Source organism: Ptychodera flava, unplaced genomic scaffold (assembly GCF_041260155.1).
Source record: "Ptychodera flava strain L36383 unplaced genomic scaffold, AS_Pfla_20210202 Scaffold_28__1_contigs__length_4768798_pilon, whole genome shotgun sequence".
Lineage (NCBI taxonomy): Eukaryota > Metazoa > Hemichordata > Enteropneusta > Ptychoderidae > Ptychodera > Ptychodera flava.
In genome coordinates this window covers 4,143,198-4,168,941 of record NW_027248350.1, presented here as the reverse complement: position 1 = coordinate 4,168,941, position 25,744 = coordinate 4,143,198, and the positions used below count along the sequence as shown (strand labels likewise).

The 25,744-nt window shown below is 37.0% G+C and overlaps 1 protein-coding gene across 1 annotated transcript in view; it reads left to right on the top strand.

Annotated features, from left to right (window-relative positions):
- Positions 1-6,251: 6,251 nt before the first annotated feature.
- The window catches only part of LOC139127022 (SID1 transmembrane family member 1-like), a 52,069-nt gene continuing 32,576 nt past the window's right edge, over positions 6,252-25,744 (top strand). The window contains exons 1-2 of the mRNA XM_070692951.1: positions 6,252-6,428; positions 16,892-17,137. Coding sequence (XP_070549052.1) covers positions 16,892-17,137 — 246 coding nt within the window. The 5' untranslated portion in view covers positions 6,252-6,428. The remainder of the gene's footprint in view (positions 6,429-16,891; positions 17,138-25,744) is intronic.

Genomic DNA, 25,744 nt, shown 5'->3' with positions numbered 1-25,744 from the left:
GATTGGTGGTTACGTCAGCGGCGCAGGTATTGTCATTGTGAAATGTCATGCAGACACTGACGAATCCCGATCCCATGGGACTTATTAAATATTTAATCACAGAAATATATATTTGATTGGAACCTATCAACTATCAGTTTATGACACCATTTATGTTGTTGAATGCGTTGTAAATTGAATGTAACCGCTATTTGTAATAATCTAAATCTAGTACTCTTAATAACGCCAGTCACCTATAGTTTGGGTAATCCAGTAATGATCATACACTTTATTTACAATCAGAAATTGAGAAGTCTCTGCAACGTAGACACGAAATATTGGTTGAAACAATGACAATTTTAACTTGAATAATAATGTTTTGCAGGTTTTTCTTCAAACAAGTCGATTTCTGGAATAAGACCCTGGCATGCCTTGTCTCTTGTGAACCGTAGGGGTAGTGGTCACCCTACTTCTAACGCTAATACGAGTGTTAATATTGCAGTAATATAACACATGCACTATTTTAGTCGTTCGCCCTTCAGAGTACGTGAGACTTGTAGGCCATGTGACCAAGACCGGCATGTTGAATATGAAGAGCTGATGAGGCCTTTTATTGTGATTAGAGTTGGCATTATTGCTGCAGATCGGTTCCACGCCAATATTTACAAATAAAAAATCCTATGATATTGTTGTTGCCAGTGGCCAGTGGATATATGACGTCACTCTTTATCGCTTCAGTAGACTTAATACAATGCGCATTAAATGATTTCCTGGTTTCATATTCGGCCATGACTGTCAGATATTAAGAAGTCTGTGCAACGTACACAAAGTATAGGTTTCGCCATTGAAAAAGTTGACTTGAAAATGCTTTGCAATGCTAAATTTAATCGGAAGATAATGTGTCGATGTATCCCTTTGTCTTTATGATATTGAGTAAATTTATCCGTTTGTCAGTGTGATATCATTTATATTCACGGTTTATTTTTGCTTTTGTTTATATGCATGGGTGGGTGCACCCCCGTCATATTGCTAAAAAAGAAATTAGACTTCGCGTAGTCATCATGTTTTACATCTGGTCTTTTTACTGTAACATTTGATTTTGCGTAAGGTCATTGGGTGTGGGCGTTGAAGCTTTGGCTTGCAGTAGATTGCTCCAATTCGTGGGCATATAAACATAAAAACAGAATAAATAAAAGAAATGAACTTCACGCTATGTGGTAGGCTGGCGCTTGGATCGTTGGATGAACGCCTTAGCCCAGTCAGTTACTGCTGCTAAGAAAAGCCAAGTGGCTTGGGGCCAGTCTAGTTTGCATTCGCGGCAGTGAATAGTCAGACAAAGGTTATACCATCGGCCTGACAGAGGGCGCACTCAGGTTTAAGCCTGTTCTCCCCGTCACCCCTTTTGAGAGAAAATCGGGGGGCTAGGTATTGAGTCAATAACAAATTACCGAGGCTGGTTTTTGTGTGTTCTAATAGTATGAGTGAATTCTTAGACAAATAGAAAGGGCTGCCGAGACAAACGCATGACGATTATGTGACACAAATGTGTTGTATTCAATCGTCAGAAAAATTACAAGGCACGCAAGTTTGGCTGTTAAATTGAAGTGATATTCCCCATAAGGGCCATTGTGTTGTATTTTACATTTTCATAGGGGAAGTGGCTAATCACGAATCAAGCAGTGTTCAATTGAACCGAAAGTGAGATAACATTGAAGTTTTTTAAATGCATGGGTTCCTGTTTTTCGAATCCATTTGTTTTGTTATGTTCGACAACAAATAAATGATTAAACACAATATAAACTACTTACGATGCGATCCCGACTCAAAGCACTTACAAAAGACCAAGGCTTTCAAAACTCACACGAGCTGCATATTTGCCTGCTTATGATGTTTCCCATTTTTGCATTTTGTTTTTCGATTTTACCGTTGGTATGTCTTTGCTATATTCAAATCAAATATAGAATTGCTTATATTAGAAATATACTTGGATAAGTATTGTCTTGATTCAAAAGAAGAACAAGGCCGGACAATAATGATATATTATGTAACTATATACAATTACATCTCCCGTGCTTATGAAAAATTGCATTGTCTTATCACATCGTCACATTTATTGTTGTGTCGATTATTTAATGAACGTTAAAGGTCAAGTACCAAGCAAGTACGTTAACAATTAACCGAAACCAGCTATTCATTGAGCGAATGGTTGACCCACGTACACAATGATAGATAGTATTTCTTTTCCTAAACAATATTTAGATTTCCATTCGGACTTAACACGTCGTAACGTTTAGCTTTAAAATAGACCTATAAATAGTAAATGTTGCTTAGAATAATGAATAGATCATAGCAATTTAAAATGCTGCATTGCAAGAAACAAATATATAAATGTTTTATTTCTGAAGAATATGTACTATTTCTGCGCAGGAACACAAAAGAACTAATGATTTATTAGTTTTTTGGTGCTTTGCGTTCGTTAGTCTTCCTTAATTGCTCTCTCCCTGGATTCTGCAATTATTTAATTCAGAACGCACACTGCTTACTCTCAAGAAAACACCGTAGAACTTGCAGTCAAGTAGACGATGGACGAACTAAAAGATATTGCTTGAAGGGGTGACAGGGTTCAAAGGGAAATCATGCTTGAGGACATTCGCGCCTTTTGTATCTTTTTTAACCCAAGCCTGCTTATTTGAAATGTTATTTCTTTTGTTTTGTCTGACCAACGAGTTGACATATCATAATATTATATAGGGCTCAGCCCTTGGTGTCGCGCCAGGGGTTAAGATTGGCAATGTTATTTATATTGATTCATGATAAACTGTAATTGTTACTTCATAAACGTTTATATGACAACTATGCCCAGTTTCCCTCTGATGAAAGCAGTTCACGTACGTACACGACGTCAAACCCTGCAGCAGGGCAGGTATAGATTTTCTGTAGCGTGTAAAAATTTTGGACAAAAATTGGCAATTTTTACAATGATAACAGCCTATTGCGTTAAACAAGGGACGTATTATGCAATCATTATCATTGCAATGGTAACCGCACTGCCCACCTTCCACTTGCAAGCTGAAAACTATAGCGTTCCGTCTAAAAACTGGCAATTTTTGAATCTAATTATTGACACAGGGGGCGCTCTTCTATAATTCAATCCCAGCATTCTTTGCGTATGCCCCGTTCATATGCACGACAGTTTTCTCCCTTTATCTATATTAACGATATTTTGTATCAGCGACAAGGTGCATAATAACATTTACTGGCTAATAAAGAGGTATATTTTATAAAGGCATGTTATATAATAGTAATTTGTTTCGTATTGTTTATTTACGAGTACTCCAAAAAAAAACATGGCGGCGCCCACGAAAGAAGGGTACACTTCCGGTTACTCGCATAGTATATTATGAATAAGCGCATGCGTAGTCAGTAAGCCGCTGGCGCGACTATTATATTGGTAATAACCGTTTATATCTCTATGGCAAAATTAAGGAGTCATATCCGTCAGACGCACTTAGGGATGGGCAGTACGTCTGTGACAAGTACCAACTTGAAGCGAGTATGTTAACAATGAAGCGAAACCAGCCATATGTTGAATGGATGGCTGACCCACCAACATAATGATTGATGATGTTTTCTTGGCTAAACAGTATTTAGATATCATTTAGGACCATTTTGCCGCAATGTTAAAGCTTCAAAACTGTGCCTTAAGGTGGAGCTGAATGTTGCCAACACAGTTTTTTCAAAGCAATATTTCTCATCGAAGATGACAAGGAAACCCCCTCATACTATACATTTTCTAAAAAGCAGAGACTCTTAAGTTTAGTATGGTAGCAGTAGTTCACTCGAAAGATGGATAAGGTGTATATTTGGGGTAAAAAAACCCCTCAATTTTGGTATTAATGATAAAAATAAATTTAAGTAAAAAAACTTGACACTTTTTTCTGAAATATAATATTTAGCTTTAAAGAAGAGTATCAGTAGCCAAAAACGACTATTTTATTTTACATTATCTATCCTCACTCAAAAATGGCAAGGGTTGACAAACTGACTCTCAGAAAAAGTGATTAAAATCATGATTAGTAAAATTCACATGCCTCTTATTTAAAATGTAAGAACTTTATTGCCAAAGAAATAGTCGTTTTTCAAAGAGCATTTAAAGAACATAATGCGAAAATATCAGATAATTTGACCCTGCAAGAGTGGAGTTAAATTCTTGGAAATTTTGATATTGGAAGGAAAAAGAAGCCAGGAAATCGGGTGATTTACATACATTTGCATAAATTAACACTTCTTTATCACGAAAATTACGACTGCTTGACAAGCTAAAAGGTAAACCCCACCAACATTTTGATCTTGGGTTAACAGATTAATTAAAATTGAATGAGACTTTGCAAAACATGATTTTTGAGCAAAATTTGTGTTGAGTGCAGCGCCCCTTAAATAGAAAAAGTTGCTTAGAATACAGAATATATCATATTAATTCAAAGGCTGCAGCTCGAGGCATAAATATTTCAATGATGTGTGACCCAGTCTGCCTTTTATTTGTGAAGGTTATGTACCCTTTCTGCAAAGGAGTACAAAACAACTTCCTACGTGTAAGAGTTTTCGTGCACTGCGTTTCTTAATCCAGTTTTAGCCGCTCTGTGTTTGGCTACTACAGTTATTTCATTCAGGACGCATAGTGCTTAATCTCAGGGCAACACCGTTTAACTTGCAGTCAGGTGGCCGAGAGACGAACTCTAAGGAATGCTTATCAAATTTTGTAATTTATCTTCGGTAGGGCACCTTGATCACCAATCGGGAATATGGTCCGACCAATTTTAATAGTCGCGCCAGCGGCTTACTGACTACGCATGCGCAGATTCATAATATACTATGCGAGTAACCGGAAGTGTACCCTACTTTCATGGGCGTGTTTTTTGAGTACTCGTAAATAAAAAAATACGAAACGTGCAAATTATTATATAACATGCCATTTATAAAATATATCTCTTTTATTAGCCAGTAAGTGTTATTATCCACCTTGTAGCTGATACAAAATATCGTTAATATCACGCAAAAAATAGAAAAAGGAAAGAAACTGTCGAGCATATGAACGGGGGGGGGAGGGCATTTGCAAAGAATGCTGGGATTGAATTTTAGAAAAGCGCCCCCTGTGTCAATAATTAGATCCAAAAATTGCCAGTTTTAGACGGAACGCTATAGTTTTCAGCTTGCAAGTGGAAGGTGGGCAGTGCGGTTACCATTGCAATGATAATGATTGCATTATACGTCCCTTGTTTAACGCAATAGGCTGTTATCATGGTAAAAATTGCCAATTTTGTCCAACATTTTTACACATTACAGAAAATCTATATCTGCACTGCTGCAGGGTTTGACGTCGTGTACGTACGTGAACTGCTTTCATCAGAGGGAAACTGGACATAGTTGTCATATGAAGTATCAATTAATTTTTTTTATCATGAATCAATACAAATAACATTGCCAATCTTAACCCTGGCGCGACACCAAAGGCTGAGCCCCATATAATATTATATAGGCTGATTTGAAGGACTGCCTGTTATTTGATCAGTGCGTAACTTGTTAGGAACATCTTGAAATTATTCTCCCACGCCAGATCCCTACTTTGAACAAGTTGGACGAAATCAACACTCTGCCAGTGACAAGATCTGGCCATCTGTCTCTAATATTTCGAGAACAGAGATTAAGTCAACTTGTAGACCGTCTCATGTACAATTATTATCCTGCCGTCTCTGATCAATATAGATTGAGAACCCGCAAAGTGTTCGGCATCTCCAGGTACTCTAAACTTTGGATGCCGAGAATAGCACGTCAGAAACGCTAAATTTATGGTCTGTGTTCTCTACGACACCAGCTATTTGAAATGGCGTAGATGCTACCATTGCTTGAAGGGGTTACAGGATTCAAAGCGCACTTAGTCTCTTAATTTAGGAAATTCGCGCCATATATGTTTTTCTTTCTGAACCCGGTCTGCTGATCTTAAATGTTATTTGTTGTTCTGTCCCACCAACGAGTTAATCTTTCGTATCTATACAAGAAAAATTGAGAGTCGTATCCGTCAGACGTAGTAACGGGTGGCCGTTCGTCTATGGCCACTACCAAGCAAGTAAGTTGACAATAAGCCGAATTCAGCCATACGTTGATTGGGTGGTGGACCCACTCAATTAATTCAAAGGCTGCTGCTCGAGGTACACATATTTAAATGATGTATGACCCAGTCTGCCTGTAATTTGTGAACAGCATTTACCCTTTCTGCGAAGGAGCACAAAACAACTTCCTACGTACAAGTGTTTTCGCGCGCTGCGTTTGTTAATCCACTGTAGTCGCTCTATGTCTGGCTACTACAGTTATTTCATTCATGACGCACAGTGCTTAATCTCAAGTCAACACCGTATAACTTGCAGTCAGGTAGCCGAGGGACGAACTCTAAGGTATGCTTATCAAATTTTGTAATCTCTCTTCGGTAGGGCACGTTGATCACCATTTGGGAATATGGCGGGACAAAGTTCAAGATAGATACAGGATGATTTGAAAGACTGGTGTATCAGTGCGTAACTTGCTAGGAACACCTTGAACTATTCGCCTACGCCAGATTGCTACTTTGATCAAGTTGGACGAAATCAACACTAGGTCAGTGAAAAGATCTGGGCGTTAACAATAGACCGAAACCAACCATACGTTGAATGGATGGTTGACCCTAGTACATAATGGTCGATGGTGTTTTCTTGGCAAAACAGTATTCAGATATCAATTGGGACCTAAATTGCCATAATTAAATGCATCAAAATTGTGCCTTAAATAGAAAATGCTGATTAGAATACAGAATATATTATATTTACAAATGCTGCAGCTCGAAGCATAAATATGTAAATGATGTGTGACCCAGTCTGCCTTTGATTTGTAAAGAACGTTACTTTACCCTTTCTGCGCAGGAGTACAAAACAACTTTCTATGTATTTGTTTTTGCACGCTGCGTTTATTCATCCAGTTTATTAGTGGCTCTGTGTCTAGCCACTACGGTTATTTCATTCAGGACGCATAGTGCTTAATCTCAAGACAACACCTTGCACTAAGGTATATTTATCAAATTTTGTAATTTATCTTCGGTAGGGCATGTTCATCACCAATTGGGAATATAGCCTGACCATTTTTAATATAGATATAGGATGATATGAAAAACTGTTAAATCAGTGCGTAACTTGCTAGGAACACCTCGGAATTGATATTTTACGCCTGGTCCTTAACCTAATGGAAAGAAGGTTGACGAAATCAATAAAAGGCCGGTGACATGAACTGGGCGTGTGTTTCATATATTTGGAGAACTGGGGCAACTTTATCAGGTCGCCTCTTATTACCATAAATTGAGCTCCTGCAAAGTGTTTGGTGTCTCGATTTACAGTCAACTTTGGACATCGAGAATAGCACGTCAGAAACGCTAAATATATGGTCTGCAACATCAGCTATTTCAAATTGTATAGATGCTACAATTGGTATTGCTTAAAGGATGGACAGAATATTCGCGCCATTGGTGATTATTTTACCCAGCCTGCTAATCTAAAGTCATATTTGATGTTTTATTTCCGACCACCGAGTTAATCTTTAATTTTATATCGATATAAACATCTTTCCTAATGTTTTGAGAAGAGAAATGGCTCTACAGTTATTTACACAACATTTATCACCTTAATCTTTGTAGTAAAATGTAAGCGCTCAAGTGTGGTCAACTTTATTGCGTACGTTGCTGTCAGAAAAGATATGAACATTAGGAGTCACATCCGTCAGATGCAGTTTCGGGTCGGTCGTACGTCTGCGTCAGGTACCAAATACGCTAACATTGAACCGAAACCAGCTATACGTTGAGTCGATGGTTGACCTACATACATAATGATGGATAGACTAGTGTTTTCTTGGCTAAAGAATACTTAGATTTCCATTCCGACCTAATACGTCATAATGTTCAGCTTTAGAATAAAGTTATAAATAGAAAATTTTACTTAGAATACTGAATATATCGTAGCAATTCAAATGCTTCAATGCAAGGGAGGAATATTTAAAGGATTTGTGACCTTGTCTGCCATTTATTTCTGAAGCACGTTCACCCTTCCTGCGCAGGAGCAAAAAAACAATTTCCTACTGTAATTAACGTTTTTGCACACTGAGTTTATAAGTCTTCTTTTGTTGCACTGTGTTTGGATACCACAGTCATTTAATTCAGGACGCACAGTGCTTAATTTCCAGACAACACCGCAGAACTTGCAATCAGGCGGCCGAGAGACGAACTAAAAGGTATGCTTACCAAAGTTTGTAACTTATCTCCAGCATAGTATGTTTGTTACCAATCGGGAATATGACCCGACAAATTTTAAGATAGATATAGGATGATTGAAAGATTGTTGAATCAGTGCATAACTTGCTAGGAACACCTTGAAATTAATCTCTCACGCCAGATCCTTACTAGGAACAAGCTGAAGAAATCAACACTTGGCCAGTGACAAGATCTAAGCGTCTGTTTCTCATACATGTCGATAACTGATAATGAGTCAACTTGTTACCCAGTTATGTATTAAACACCTTTTATTAGTCTGTCTCTGATTACCATATATTGAGCACCCACAAAAGTGTTCGGTATCTTCAGGTTTTGTCAACTTTGTACACGTACGCCGAGAATTGCATGTCAGAATTACTAAATTTATGGTCTGCGTTATCTGCATGCTGTGCGATACCAGCTATATCAAATTGCGTTGTTGCTAACATTGCTTGAAGGGGATGCAGGGTTCAAAGGGCAATCGTACTTGAGGATATTTGCGCCATTGGTGTCTTTTACTGAGCCCAGTCTGCTAATCTGAAATGATATTTGTTGGATTTTTTTCGACCACCGAGTTCATCTTCCATTTTATATTGATATTTACATCATTCCTAACCTGTTGAGAACGGACATGCCTCGATAGTTGTTTACACCACTTTTATCAATTTAATCTTTGTTGTAAACTGTACTCACTCTTGTGTGATCAATCTTATGACGTGCCTGTCAAAAAGATGTATACAACACAACAAGAGTTTAGATCTATATGGCAGAGATTAGGAGTCGTATCGACATCCGTCAGATGCAGTTACGGATGGGCTGTACCTCTTCGGCAAGTACCAAGCAAGAACGTTAACAATCAAAAGAAATCAGTCATATCCACATACAAAATGATTGATAGTGCTTTCTCAGCTAAATAATAGTTAGATATCAATTCAGACCTAACACACCATAATGTTAAAGCTGGTACTGTCAATTTTAGAAGGTCTGAAACAATAAAACTAGGGTGGCCTTCTCTGCATGCTCTTCGACACCATGTGTTTCCAATTGCGTATTGCTAACATTGCTGGAACGGGTGATAAGGTTCAAAATCACATTATAATATACTGAGCTGAAATCCGACAATCTGATTGGCTGGAGCCGGTTTTATATTCTCAACAAGAAGACCTTTGCGCTTCTTAACATTTTTGAGCTCGCACCAAATTTCAAACTCCAGCTTGAGAGCTCCATGCGCAATAATGTCGAACAAGTCTACAGCTTGAGATTGATTTTGATTGTTATATTTTAGTCTCGTGCAGCTCGATGAACCCATATAATGAAGAGTTTGTATAAGCAGCGACGAAGATGTAATAACAACATCATTAACTGTCCTTTTTAAGCGTTTTTTTTTTTCTGTCAAGTGAAATTCTTCATGTTCGATGTGAACTGCGATATCGATGCGTTGTGTTACCGTATTGTATGGAACTACTGTGCACGCGCGCGCGTTCTGAAACGTCTTTTTAGAGTTTGTGTTGAGGCTTGGCTCGTTATCATATACCTAGATTCACGTACCCATGTAAACCTATGGGAAAAAGCGCTCTTACATGTGTGAAATAATTTGCCGTATCACGCCCAGGGACACTTTGCCCGAATAAGGTGGTGTGCGCGCATTTTCGAACTATTTCGTTATCGTTGCTACGCGCGTTGCCATCCACGTACATTCCATTCGAAAGTACGTCAGCGGGAGATTCGAACCCTTCTCTCGCCGCTTCGCTCGTAGTTTTGAAGCAAATTGTAGACAGTTCGAATCTTATTCCGATCAAAATTGGTTTAAAAACAAATGCTTGATAGTTTCCTCTCACTGTTTTGCTGAGAAAGTGTATTTTAACGAGCAGGAACAACTGCTCATTCTGTACACAGAGTAATATCATAGACAGAGTGCAACACTTGCAGGCCTTTTGTTCCATGGTCGTCTCGGCAGACTATTGGCTTTTCATATAAAAATGAGCTTAAAAGGTGTTAAACTTTTTGGAGGCTTGGTTTGTGGTTGATAATTACACGAGATTATGCGAAACCTACGACGAGATGGCATCGTACTGCCAGTCGCGTAGCAACCATAGTTACTTTGTGAGCTCATAGGCCAGAAACACTGCCTCACGCCAATCAAAACATAACACGCAAGCAGTTTCATAAACATGTCTTTTCTTGGCGCACGTGTAAAAGACGGTATGACTGACCGTAAACCATTGAGTAAAACCAGACAGTATCGATAAAAGACTTTCAAATTTACACACTCATTATATATTCATAAAATATGAGAGGAATTTTTAAAACGGTAAAACCCACTTTCCTGAAGCTCGAAAGACTTCAGTTTTCGCCAGCACATCAATTCCGATCAGCACCACACGACAACAACAACACAAGCTTTGTCGAACATACTTTCGCTTAACAATTGGTGAAAATCCGAAAATTACCGAAGGGTGCATGGTCGGCACTCTTCGGAAAAGAGAGCCAAGAGCTTCGTGAGGCGAGGCAAACATGGATTGCTTACGTAACCGCTTCACGCCTTAAACAATAGCTGTTGCCACTCTGTCTGATATTACTCTGTGTTCTGTAGTAACATTGACGTTCGCATAGGACAAGCTCGCGAAGCGTTCCTCAACGGAACAAATGGTATCATCGTACATATAAATCGGCAAAGTTGCGTGGCTCATGTTTTTTTAATTTACGCCCATAACTTTAACAAAATTATATTGATAAATACTGAAACATTTCCCACCGTTCAATAAGGTATATGATGAAACCTTTACAGCCCTGATAAGGGTTTTGTGGACCTCAGTCGTATGGCGTACGGGCCCTCACACACTCAGGCCCTTCCGCCGTACAACCTCGGTCCGCAAAACCCGTATCAGGGCCGTAAAGACTATTAGTGAACCCTCATCCCAACTTCGGTTCTAAATAACCACCTTGTCCACTTGTATTTAACTTTAGCATATTACAATGGGGTAATAAACTGTGCGCTAGGGTATTTGCTTGCAGATATACGACCTCGGGGTGAAAATTAGCATATATTCGGATGAAAAAAATATTTCCCGCCAAATATACTAACTTTTATTCCCGGGGTCTTATAGCCGCAGCCAATCAATACCCTTGCTTGCACTTTTATAACCTCTTTATCTTACATAAGAGTGTTCGCGCCTTTGGTGTCGCTGCCTACATAATTTTGGGTTCTGATCAGGTGTAATGTGCTTTCGAATGTGGTATTACAGCATTTGCAACACAATCTTAAAACAAGCGTATAATCGGACATTACAGTTCGCTATTCTTTTTTGAACTTTTACTGCGTATCATGATCATATTTGAACTAAACAGTGTGGTGGACTTTGTGGAATGGATATTTATTGACATAATCGTTAAAATTTAAACATGTTGCCATGTAAAGGTATCACGTGAATTACTGATATCAGTTTGAAAATTCAAGTCTCTTTAACTTTATCAGATCACATATATTGGGATGAACTTGATAAAAAAATTAAGGGAATACAAAAGCCAGCACTGGCTAAAAGATCGATGGACTATTGCTTTAAAATTGATAACTCATAAGACATGTTTTCGAGGAGGAGACAATTTCGCAAATAGCCTTCGTATAGTAGTCAAATTCTTCAGAACTACTATTAAGTTTGCGGCAAAAACACACGTGCGCCAATGAGGCCTCCATGTCTGTCAATCGGCCTGTCTGTCTTTCGGTTGGTCTGTCTGTCTATTTGTCTGTGTGTTTGTTTGTTTGTTTGTTTGTCTGTCTGTCTGTCTGTATGCCTGTCTGTCTGTTTGCCTGTCTGTTTGTTGGTCTCAGGAACGCCTGGTAGCATTAGAATGAAATCTGGCATGAGGATTCAGTTTAGGAATAGCAGGGACGAATAATATTAGGTTGGTGTGGTTTGCATATTTTATACTTATTTGCGTACAAGCTGAACACGAATACACATTGAGGAAGCAGATTTGCTACTAATATTGCTCATACAACAATATATCAGCAGTGAAAGATATTAAAATGTAGCGTGATAGTGATAATTTGCATGTTTGGCGATTTTTTTCATAATATGACTATATCTGAATTGACTCGATTGAGTTGACGAAACTTGCTACCTACATTGAAGGTACTATCATTTAAAAATGAAAATTCTTCAACTTCTGAAAATGGGCTAATTACTAATTTGCATATTAATGAATTTGTTAATTAGGGATATATGAATTGCCTCGATCATAGTTGACAACACTTACTATACGTATTTAATATACACTGATAAAACATTAAAGGGACAAAGTCGGCCGTTTTTCATGAACTTTGTTTGATGCAAGATACTTCTTATATTGTTTGACATGTTGAAAGATTCTTATAATGAGTGGCTGACCATGCGTATATTCGACCCTGGTTTTAGACACGATACATGAAACTATCGCGAAAATGAATTAATGGTCATGACCATTTATTCATTTTCGCGATGGTCTCATTTTATTTGTCTAAAACCGGGGTCGAATATATGCATGGTCATCCATTCATTAAGTGTCTTTCAACATGTAAAACAATATAAGAAGTATCTTGCATCAACAAAATTCATGAAAAATGGCCGACTTTGTCCCTTTAATGAATGTTTTTAGCATATTGAGATCAGCTAATTACTAATTTTCATGTTTAATGAACCTTGTCAATTGGGGATGTATATCTGAATAGAAAAGATCAATGTTAGCAGAACTTGCTGTATACATTGAAAATATTCTAATACAACATTGGGAAATGTTTATTATCGTTTTGAGAGCAGCTAATTTAATAATTTCCATATTTAATAAACTTTCATATTTAGGGACATATATCTGAATTATTAGAAATATATAGGTAAATCGATTTGATCAAAGTTGACATAACTTGCTATGTATATTAGAGATACTATGATAAAGTACGAAAGAAAATGGCTTGCATTTTTACATCAGCTAGTTATTAATTTGAACAATAATATGCTAATGTAACTGTATTTAGATGTTGAAGCTTTCAGGGAAGCCGTAGATCGTACGCGATATTCTGTAGCCTCATAAAGGTCAGCATACAAACATGCGCTGACCTCTGTAATCCGTCGGTTCAGTTGATTGATGACTTACATTTTTAAGTGTCTTAGACCTTTCGGTCTACGTCTGTTGACTGATATAGTTGTGTAGTCAATGCTATCACAAATCCTATAAATTACAACAAACTCTGTAATTTCAAGTGACGCTGAAGTGACTTCAACAACAGAAAATTAATAAGTGGTCTTTTGGTCCAACTCTAAATAGCAAATATAGAAAAGAACTTTTTTAGTCTATGTGTCACATTCATAGACGAACTTGATGACCTCTTTTGCTTTGTGGTGTTTTGTAAAAGGCCTGGTCCACTAAATAAACGAACGCCTGTAAATCAGGCCACAAAGAAAGATGCCGGTCAACTCAACCATAAATCAAACCAGGGCAAAAAAACACGGTACGGCAAAACACACTCTGCCTAAATCAAAGTCACCTCTGTTCCATCATGCATGTTCCTAAATTTGCCTGGTGTATTTTCTATTTTAAATGGGAGATGTATCACACTTAGTACCATTTCCAGCTCTAATGAAAGTAACTCATCATAACTTTGTATGCCAGGCTGTGGCGGTCCTTTCAACTGAAGTGGCGGCCAAAGTGTTTTCATTGCTCAGGATGTAAACGCTTCAACTGTAATCCAGAGTGAGTGGGTTGCATCACTGTTGAACGCTGCACACTGCAAACCGAAAGAATATGACATAAAATCGATTCAAGCAACCGTTATCATTTAGGCAAGTAAATCACCAGGTCCAAAAACACTGACAAGGAACTGTGGAATACTATGTTATGTGAACAAAAACGAGATACTAATATTCTGTCAGTCAGCTTGCTTGTTCTGTTCCAGCTTTTAATAAACATTTTCACAATATGTCCCAATGAAAAATGTTTTAATTCCCATGTAATAACCAACACTCTATATTACCTTAAGTTAAGTTACCAGAAATTAACATTGGCATGATGCGACATTTCACAGTTCCACTCCAACATTTTCTCATACTCATTTGACTGTGGTCGATTAGCCATAATAAGGTTAAACTAGGCAAATCCACCACGCCTATTAATAATGTCTGATTTTTCCAGATTCGACACAATAGAAACATCAGTGTCTGCAAACGCATACCCTGAGTGCTAAGGAACCGTACACCCCTCGTGTAACGCATGAAGTAAACGATGAGGAGAGATTGGACTTGTATGATATCAACTATGTTTTTACTAAAAATAAAGTTGAAAGCATATCTACTGCAGAGGAACTAGTATGAACACGTAGCGCATCAATCAACACAGTATGAAGTCAATAAATTACGTTTTGTGAAATCATTGTGCAGAGTGATTCATACGCAAGCGGCGACTCACTCGTGAAAAGGACTGAAAAAATCGCTTGTTTTATATTGTGTGCAAACTTAAGATAAATCAGTGTACAGTGATGAACGATCAATAATTTAGGAAAAGTGTATTGAAATTATTACAGTAAAAGATGACTTGTTTCGTTCATGAGTGTTCATGTCTGCGTGGGCGGCTCGGGCAATTCACCGCATGATGCTATACTGGTTGACTCTTTGTTACGATTAATGTATAGGCAATCGAAACTATGTCACCGCAAGGGAGATAAAGGAAAATGCCATACTAAAATATGACGCAATTTATCCTTTATTATGAACTCAGACAGCTTATGGTAGCTGTCTAAGATTTGACCAACTATTATCAAATATTTCCCAAGATCGAGTGTTGATCCTTGTCATAGTTACTGAAAGTGCGGTGATCAGAGAATTCCGATCCTACCAGGCCTAATCACATGCCGGGGCTGTCCGAGGAAACGTAATGACAAAGCCACTCATTTACACATATGTTTAAATGTTTCAAACTATTTCAATTTTTCTCATGAAAAATTAATTTCCTAATTTTTCAGGCCCCTGCCGATGAATTGGAGTTAAGTATTTTATGACCATATCGCCATCATGTCAGTAAAGTCTTGATGGTCACCTCTTTTGGGTCAAACAAGACATTCGCGAGGTAACGGCCTGGCTTGGAGGGAATTTTATTTATTTATTGAATATGTATTTATTCACATTAAAAGATAACCCATTTACAGACACCAATTGAGTAAAAGTTTCCAAGTTGTGAGGTCCTTCAATATAATAAAGCTGTACACATCGGAAAAACTAATAAAACACAAAGACGAATGGAAAAATTATGACATAACAAAATAATTAGAAACTCGGAAATTTCAAGTGATTTCCCCGCCAACTAAGATGAATTCGAGTAAACCCCCTTTTCAAAGACACAATTTTTGACTGACCCCAGCCCTCGCGACGTAAAAAGTTAAATATCAATACCTGTACATGTATTTGTATAATATACGGGTACAGCAGCAGTAAGGACCTCTCGCCTTCTGGTTTACCCTTCTATAATATCATAAGTTGCCTTTTGACGGATTAAAAAGGTAAAACAAACGTTTACAAAATGAAATTCAAAGTCAGAACAAAATAAACATATTATAGTTTGCCTAATAACCTGTATCCAACTATATAGTATAGTTCAACTTGGATGGGTATGGTAAAATGTCAAAAAGATTGTTGACCTTAAGTTAATTAAATACATATTTGTGTCATACTTCACGATTAATTCACAACATGTCAGTTTTGTTCTGGATCCTGTGCACTAATAAATGCGTCTGCTTAGAGCTGTTCATTCGTGTAGGGTATCAAAACTTTGTTTCTGCAATATTGTGCTCATGAAGAGATCACCAGAACTACTGTCCAAGAGGAAAGAGAAAGTGAAAACGGCAAAGAGAAGACATACATTAAATGTAAAGAGGTTTAATTTACATTTGATTGAAAGATGCAAGGAATCTCAATGGCTGAGGAATTGTTTTACCATGGCATTTTTTTCGTGCAATGAAAAATGGGTTTGATATCGATGCAGTCAAATGTTTTGTATACTTTGCAGAATTGTCTGTCTTTACACATTGTCCTCGATAACCAGTACCCTTTCGAAATGAGAATAGATGTATCTCATGCTTGATCAGGCAAGTATACCAATTTTTCGTCAGAAATACTGGAAAATTACTCAACTAGTAATGAAAATTTTATACTTGGTATACATATATGTATATTAAATTGTACCATGTTCTTATGACATTGTACCTTTTAGCCCCAATACATACCAAAGAGAACTTAACTAATAAGGAAGTCGTATATGTATATAGTATGTCGGTATGTATGTATGTATGTATGTATGTATGTATGTATGTATGTATGTATGTATGTATATAGTATGTCGGTCGGTCGGTCGGTCGTCATTAGGTAGGTATGTCAACATCAAAAAACTCACAAAACTTAGTACCACATCTTAATATGTGGTGTACTGGTGCACCACATAGTTTGTGAGTCCCGTTCAGCACTTTGACAAAATGTTTGCCAGTTACAAACAGATCAAAACAAAAGACACATGGGATCATATTGGTTAGATGAATAACTAACAAACTGATTTTAATTCATTTGACAGATGGAGTTTAAAATATCATTCAAAATTTCAATTTCACCGCCGCTTTTGTTGCTGTTCCTCGGTCTGACCTATTCAGTCCGCACATCGTTGAGTTTTATGTCGACTGACGTTAAAGCCTTGCCAATGGCTGACCTAACGGATGACTATTGCAATTCTGAATGTCACTTTGGCGTGACCTACGATGGTGATGTAAGTGAAGGAATAGAAAGAACATATGTATTCCAAGTGGGAGGCAGCATGAACAAGGTGAGAGAAAAACTGAGATTCACTTTTTTTACTTCAGGGAGAACTAAATACTCTTTATTAGAAAAGCGAAGATTCAAAGATCCTAAGGTATAGACCATTTTCATAAGTCTAGCGCCCTCCTGTGGCCACTGTGAATTTGAAGTCAAAGCGAGGCCACTGGGGAAAACCCTTCAGCCCCTGCCCAGGGTTTTCCCCAGTGGCCTTGCTTTGACTTCAAATTCACAGTGGCCACAGGAGAGCGCTAGACTTATGAAAAGGGTCAATTAGAAGCTCTAAAATCACTGAACATTTTTTGCACATCAATGCGAGGTCCTGTTAACGAAACATGCGTCATACTTTTCATCGTACCTTTACTCTTAAGTTATAAAATATAGCTAACAGTTCCCTTCCAAACAAACCTGTCCTGTCCTACTATCCTATCCTATATCATAAAGCAACGAAACATTGTCACAAAGAGAGTTCCCATGCACATTTTTTCCTTAGTTAAAATGTTTTATGGCGTTGGATGAAAATCGAAATACAAATCCTTAGGGAGCATTCGTTATTTACGGGGAGGGGGGGGGTGTTGAAATCAGGGGGGGTTGACTTTTACAAAACCGCTTTTTAGGGGGGGTCAAATTTTACAATCAATGATTGAAGGGGGGGGGTTCAAATTTTACAAAGGTCTGTATCGAGTTATGGAAAACAAAATTGACTTTGGAATTTCACCGAAATGTTGCTTGTGTAACCGATGTTTCGAGACGGCAGAATAATAACCGACCGAAGCTCAGCCAAATTTATTTCTCTAGCAGGGCCAACAAGTCCGAGACTGGCGTTAACCTCTCTAGAGCAGCAACAGAGCATGTAGCCCTGAGTACAGGTCTGTGTGTTCCTGGCGTATACGGCCTCCACCACAGCCCTGCAACTGTCTGTGGAGATAACTGGGGTCTCTGCAGCGAGATTCAAAATGGGGATCTCCATGGGTAAACAACTTGTCGAGTATGTTATGTTTCAGAAAATGAGCGGTTTTGGACGTTAGGAGAAGTCAATCGCATCTTTTCTGGGATTGGTTAGGAGGTAAAGGTAGGCAGGGAAAGGATTTTGCCCCAATAGAGCAGAATTTCGGCCAAAAAGACAGTTTAGTCTTCATTGCGGTCCAGATCCAGGCCGCAGAGACCTCAAGTCTGTTCAAAGACAATTGCAGGGCTTTGGTAGAGGCCATATAATGCTGGGAACACACGTGCACACACCTGTACGCAGGGCTACACAGCATGGGGCATGAAATGAGGAACCAACACACAGTCATATAATGTTACAAACAACTTCTGTATATTACTATATTGTGTCAAATATCGGGGTCTACATATAAAATAGTAAAACCGTACTTCAAAACTATAAATATTACTCCATGGTAACAGTAACCGTACTGATCGACCTCCCGACGGCAGAAGTCGAACACACTTTCAGAACAAAAACTCTGCTCAAACCCTTTCTAAATGCTTAACAATTTCTATGGAAAACTTAACGTTACCGCAGAGGTACCTCAGACTTGACCACGCGGCTGGGAAACACAAATAGTTCACACGTGACTTTAACTAATGTTCGATGATGAGCACAATTGTAAGTCCCGTGTAATGTCTGCACATGAAAGTCGGCGACAACACACGCAATTTACTACTAAGCAGCGTCCAGTTCAGCTACCACGGGAGCAGCCATCTTAGATCTTTGTTTACACTTCCGGTCGGGACATGCCGAACTAATCTGAAGTCTTCCTCTGCTAACTCCGCGCATCGACAAAAGTTCAGTGGAACAATCATAAATAATGTTCTCATGACAATCTCAGACATCTGACTGAACTCATAAACGGAATAAAGTTCACAGTTAACACACAATTTGCTGCAGAAAGACCAGCTTTCAACTTGTGGTGATATTATCATCTTAGCGTGCAGTGCGTATATTGCAAATATACGGCACGGCTTTCACTTGTGTGAGCAATGTTGTGAACAATAATACTTGTTTTATTGTAGTTTAAATGGGCCGGGCTCGAGGCTGTGAGTGGGACGGTCTCCGGACGAGGCCACTTAATAGTTAATCAGTATTGGCTTCGCCCTCAGAGCGTTCACATGTGGATAACGTTTGTCCACAAAGCTATTGTTCCCGCCAACGAATAGCAACAATGTCAGACAAAGCACAAAGTTTCCGCGAATGGTGTGAGGCAGCAGGCCTAACGGAGGATACACATGACGTGCTAATAGTCCGTGGGCTGGAGGGGCCCACCGTGCACCCCCCCCCCACATCCCTACTTCTTGGGTATTTTTTTGTTCTTTAGGACCTGCTGAACAAGAAAAAAGATGTTAACATTGGATATTTTGGGATGCACTACCTATCTGGGCTGGTTTTTGATTTGCATGTACCGCAAAAAATGGCCAAAAATGGGTAGGGGTAGGGGGTACTATATCCTCTCCTACATTGAGTAAACTAGCATGAAATAACACAAACCATACATTTTTGGAAAGCTGAGATTCTGCTCTTTATGAGAAACACCAACTTTAGCAAAATTAATTTGTGTACATAGAATAGGACGACTTTAAAATGATTTTTTTGACAATTTTGAAATTTTTTACCCAAAATACCATGTAACAATTGTGATTTACTTGTTATTAAGCAAAATTTTGACAGCTTTTTGTGTTTGAATTATTTATTCCCACATATTAAACAAGAAAAAAAGTGTTAACATTAGATATTTAACTATACACTACTTCTCTTGAGTCAATTTTGAATTGCGTGTATCTGTATGGGGTGTGCAAAAGCTAGGGGTAGGGGTACAACATTCTTTCCTTGATGAAGTAAACTGGCTTGAAATGCCATATACCTTATAGTTTTAGAAAGCTTAGATACTGGTCTTTCTAAAATGCATAAAGTTTTAGTGAAAAAATATGACGTCATAGAATTGGATAACTTTAAATCGATTTTTTCTGGTAATTCAGTATTTTTAACAGGAAGAAAATACGATAACTATTGTTTCCTCCTTATGAAGCAAATCAAACACATCTATGGATGTTATTTACTAATTGCAATGTGCTGAAGAAGAAAATAAATGTCAAAATTGGGTATTTACCATGCATTATTGTCTGTAGTCACTAAAAAGCAAGTTTTGCTACATTGGTATATCGTGAATGGGCATTTTATTGTTATGCAATGAACTAATGCACAGCCTTAAAAGAAGACTCGAAAACGTGCACACATAGTCATATTGCCATTTTCTCCTTCAAGTAAATAGATTATTGACGACTGTCTATTGTTATTATTCAATTTTAAATATTTTTCTATAAAATAATTTTGTTTAAGGTGTATTTTGAAAATTGTCTATGCCTCCTTGTCTTACTTAATATACAGCAAGCATTACTAACAATCTATTAGGCCGAGGCTAGAGGGGCGTCTACGTGCACCTCCCCCCTCACCCCACAGGATAACAAACCTGTAATTTTCAGAAGCCTTGGGATCCCTAGAATAAGAAATGGGATTTTAACAGACAAAATATAGGGACTCAATAGCTGTTACGGTCATATTTTGAAGGGTACCACAAAATCACGATTTTGTGACCCACGTGGATTTTTGTCAAATCTGTCTTCTTGTACGTGATCTGCTTAGCTTACTGTTTAACATGACCTAGGTTATGGGGTATCATTAGAAAGGTAATTCATTCTTCTTGAAAATGGTATATAGCAATATGCAATATCTTCTATAGTTTTCATGAAATAGGGCCATAATTTACCCCATACCCCAAAGTTTTATGTCTCAAATTACTGTCAAAACTAATCTAAATTCCACCAATTATTTACCTATACATAATACAAAAGGCAATACTGTGTATTAACTTTGTCTTATTTGCTACAGGTACATGTTAGAAACTTGGAATAAACTTTTAACAGAAAAAATATTGGGATCCTGTAGCTGTAACAGTCATATTTTGAAGGGTACCGAAAAATCACAGTATTACTGACTCGCATTCGTTTTGTTAAACCTTTCTTCTTGTAAGTCTTCTGCTGAGCTTATTTTGAACATAACGAGGCCAATGGGGTACCATTAGAAAGTTAATCAACTCTTCTTTAAAATGATATGTTGCAATATGCAATATCTTCGATAGTTTTCATGAAATAAGATCAAAACTTACCCTATACCCCAACGTTTTATGTCGCAAATTACTATCAAAACTAATCTCAAATTCTACCATTATTTTCCTAGACACATTACAAAAGGCAATTCTTTGTATAAAATATATTTTATTTGGTACAGGGACATGTCAAAAATATGAGTTAGACTTTTAAGAGACAAAATATTGGTATTGAATGACTGTTACTGGCATGTTTTGAAGGGTACCGTGAAGTCAAAGTATTACCGACTCGCATATGTTTTTGTTAAATGTGTCGTCTTGTAAGTTTTCTGCTGAGCTTACTTTTTACCATAGTCTAGATTATGGGCTGCCATTGAAAGACAATTTATTTGGCTTTAAAATGACATATTGCAATATGCAATATCTTCTATAGTTTTCATGAAATAGGACCAAACCTTACCCCATACCCCAAAGTTTTATGTCACAAATTACTGTCAAAACTAATCTTAAATTCTACCAATTATTTACCTAGACATTATACAAAGGGCAATGCTTTGTATCAAATTTGTTTTATTTGATACAGGTAAATGTTAGAAACTTGAAATAAACTTTTAAGAGAAAAATATCCAGATGCTCTAGCTGTAACAGTCATATTTTGAATGGTACTGCAAAATCACAGTACTGCCAACTCGCATACATTTTTGTTAAACCTGTCTTCTTGTAAGTCTTCTACTGAGCTTACTTTTTAACATAATGTAGCAAGTTGGGCATCATTAGAAAGGTAATTTACTCTTCTTTAGAATAATATATTGCGATATGCAATATCTTTTATAGTTTTCATGAAATAGGACCACAACTTACCCCATACCCCAAAGTTTTATATTCCAAATTACCGTCAAAACTAATCTCAAATTCTGACAACTATTGACCGGGACATAATATAAAGGGCAATGATTTGTATTAAATTTTATATATTTGCTTTTGGTTCATGTTAGAAACTTGAAACGAACTTTTAACAGAAAAAATATTTGATGCTGTAGCTGTAACAGTCATATTTTGAAGGGTACCACAAACTCACAGTATTGCCAACTCGCATACGTTTGGTTAAACCTGTCTTATTATAAGTCATCTGCTGAGCCTATTTTTTAACATAACCCGGCTATTGAGGTATCATTGGAAAGGTAATTTTTTCTTCTTTGATATGACATATTGTAATATATAATATCTTCTTAAGTATTCAGGAAATAAGACCAAAACTTACCCAACACACCTAAGTTTATATTGCAAATTACTATCACTACTAATCTCAAATTCTACCAAACTTTTACCTAGACATACTACAAAAGGCAATGATTTGTATGAAATCTGTTTTATTGCTACAGAGACATGTTACAAATATAGGATAGACTTTTAACAGACAAAATATTGGGAATGAATGGTTGTTGCTGTCATGTTTTGAAGGGTACTGTAAAGTCTCAGTCTTGCCCACTCGTATGTGTTTTTGTTAAATGTGTCATCTTGTAAGTCATCTGCTGAGCTTACTTTTTACTCTAACCTATCTTATAGGCTATCATTGGAAAGAAAATTTATTTTGCCTTAAAGTGACATATTGTAATATGAAATATCTTTAATAGTTTTCATGAAATAGGACCAGACTTACCTACCCCATATCCCAAATTCGCAAACTGCAAAGTTTTCGAACAGATGTAGTTTGCAAATAAAACTAAGGGCTGGGGTAAGTTTTTTGCCATTTCATTACAACTTCAGATGATAATACACTTTATCATATGCTAAAATAAAGAGTGATAAAAGCTTTGTAATGATACCCTATAATCTGTGTTACGGATAAAATAAAGGTTGGCAGATAAATTTCAAGGAAACTTGATTAATAAAATTTCACGGGTTCAGCAACATATATCCTGCCATCCTTCAAACTATGATGCTAACAGCTATTAAATCACAATAATTATCCTGTTAATGGTATCTTTCATAGTTGGAAATGTCTCTGTAACAAATAAAATATGTTTCATACAAAGTTTGTCTTTTTTATACAATTCATCGAAATTAAATGCTAGTTTTGACAGTAATAGACAACATAAAACTTTGGGGTATGGGGTAAGGTTTGGTCCTATTTCATGAAAACTATAGAAGATATTGCATATTGCAATATGTCATTTTAAAGCCAAATAAATTGTCTTTCCAATGGCAGCCCATAATCTAGACTATGGTAAAAGTAAGCTCAGCAGAAAACTTACAAGACGACACATTTAACAAAAACATATGCGAGTCGGTAATACTCTGACTTTACGGTACCCTTCAAACATGCCAGTAACAGTCATTCAATACCAATATTTTGTCTCTTAAAAGTCTAACTCATATTTTGACATGTCCCTGTACCAAATAAAATATATTTTATACAAAGAATTGCCTTTTGTAATGTGTCTAGGAAAATAATTGGTAGAATTTGAGATTAGTTTTGATAGTAATTTGCGACATAAAACGTTGGAGTATGGGGTAAGTTTTGATCTTATTTCATGAAAACTATCGAAGATATTGCATATTGCAACATATCATTTTAAAGAAGAGTAAATTAACTTTCTAATGGTACCCCATTGGCCTCGTTATGTTCAAAATAAGCTCAGCAGAAGACTTACAAGAAGAAAGGTTTAACAAAACGAATGCGAGTCAGTAATACTGTGATTTTTCGGTACCCTTCAAAATATGACTGTTACAGCTACAGGATCCCAATATTTTTTCTGTTAAAAGTTTATTCCAAGTTTCTAACATGTACTTGTAGCAAATAAGACAAAGTTAATACACAGTATTGCCTTTTGTATTATGTATAGGTAAATAATTGGTGGAATTTAGATTAGTTTTGACAGTAATTTGTGACATAAAACTTTGGGGTATGGGGTAAATTATGGCCCTATTTCATGAAAACTATAGAAGATATTGCATATTGCTATATACCATTTTCAAGAAGAATGAATTACCTTTCTAATGATACCCCATAACCTAGGTCATGTTAAACAGTAAGCTCAGCAGATCACGTACAAGAAGACAGATTTGACAAAAATACACGTGGGTCACAAAATCGTGATTTTGTGGTACCCTTCAAAACATGACCGTAACAGCTATTGAGTCCCTATATTTTGTCTGTTAAAATCCCATTTCTTATTCTAGGGATCCCAAGGCTTCTGAAAATTACAGGTTTGTTATCCTGTGGGGTGAGGGGGAGGTGCACGTAGACGCCCCCTCTAGCCTCGGCCTAATAGATTGTTAGTAATGCTTGCGGTATATAAAGTAAGACAAGGAGGCATAGACAATTTTCCAAATACGCCTTAACAAAATTATTTTATAGAAATAAAAATATTTAAAAATTAAATGATAACATAGACAGTCGTCAATAATCTATTTACTTGAAGGAGAAAATGGCAATGTGACTATGTGTGCACGTTTTCGAGTCTTCTTTTTAAGGCTGTGATTAGTTCATTGCATAACAATAAAATGCCCATTCACGATATACCAATGTAGCAAAACTTGCTATTTTAGTGACTAGAGACAATAATGCATGGTAAATACCCAATTTTGACATTATTTTCTTCTTCAGCACGTTGCAATTAGTAAATAACATCCATAAATGTGTTTGATTTGCTTCATAAGGAGGAAACAATAGTTGTCGTATTTTCTTCCGGTTAAAAATACTGAATTACCAGAAAATATCGATTTAAAGTTATCCAATTCTATGACGTCATATTTTTCACTAAAACTTTATGCATTTTAGAAAGACCAGTATCTAAGCTTTCTAAAACTATAAGGTATATGGCATTTCAAGCCAGTTTACTTCATCAAGGAAAGAATGTTGTACCCCTACCCCTAGCTTTTGCACACCCCATACAGATACACGCAATTCAAAATTGACTCAAGAGAAGTAGTGTATAGTTAAATATCTAATGTTAACACTTTTTTTCTTGTTTAATATGTGGGAATAAATAATTCAAACACAAAAAGCTGTCAAAATTTTGCTTAATAACAAGTAAATCACAATTGTTCACATGGTATTTTGGGTAAAAAATTTCAAAATTGTCAAAAAAAATCATTTTAAAGTCGTCCTATTCTATGTACACAATTAATTTGCTAAAGTTGGTGTTTCTCATAAAGAGCAGAATCTCAGCTTTCCAAAAATGTATAGTTTGTGCTATTTCATGCTAGTTTACTCAATGTAGGGGAGGATATAGTACCCCTTACCCCTACCCATTTTTGGCCATTTTTTGCGGTACATGCAAATCAAAAACCAGCCTAGATAGGTAGTGCATCCCAAAATATCCAATGTTAACATCTTTTTCTTGTTCAGCAGGTCCTAAAGAACAAAAAAATACCCAAGAAGTAGGGATGTGGGGGGGGGGGGGGTGCACGGTGGGCCCCTCCAGCCCACGGACTATAACTACACAAGGCATCCCATCAACCGATGTCCTGAAGCGGCTCAACAATCAAGACATCATCGGACTTAAACT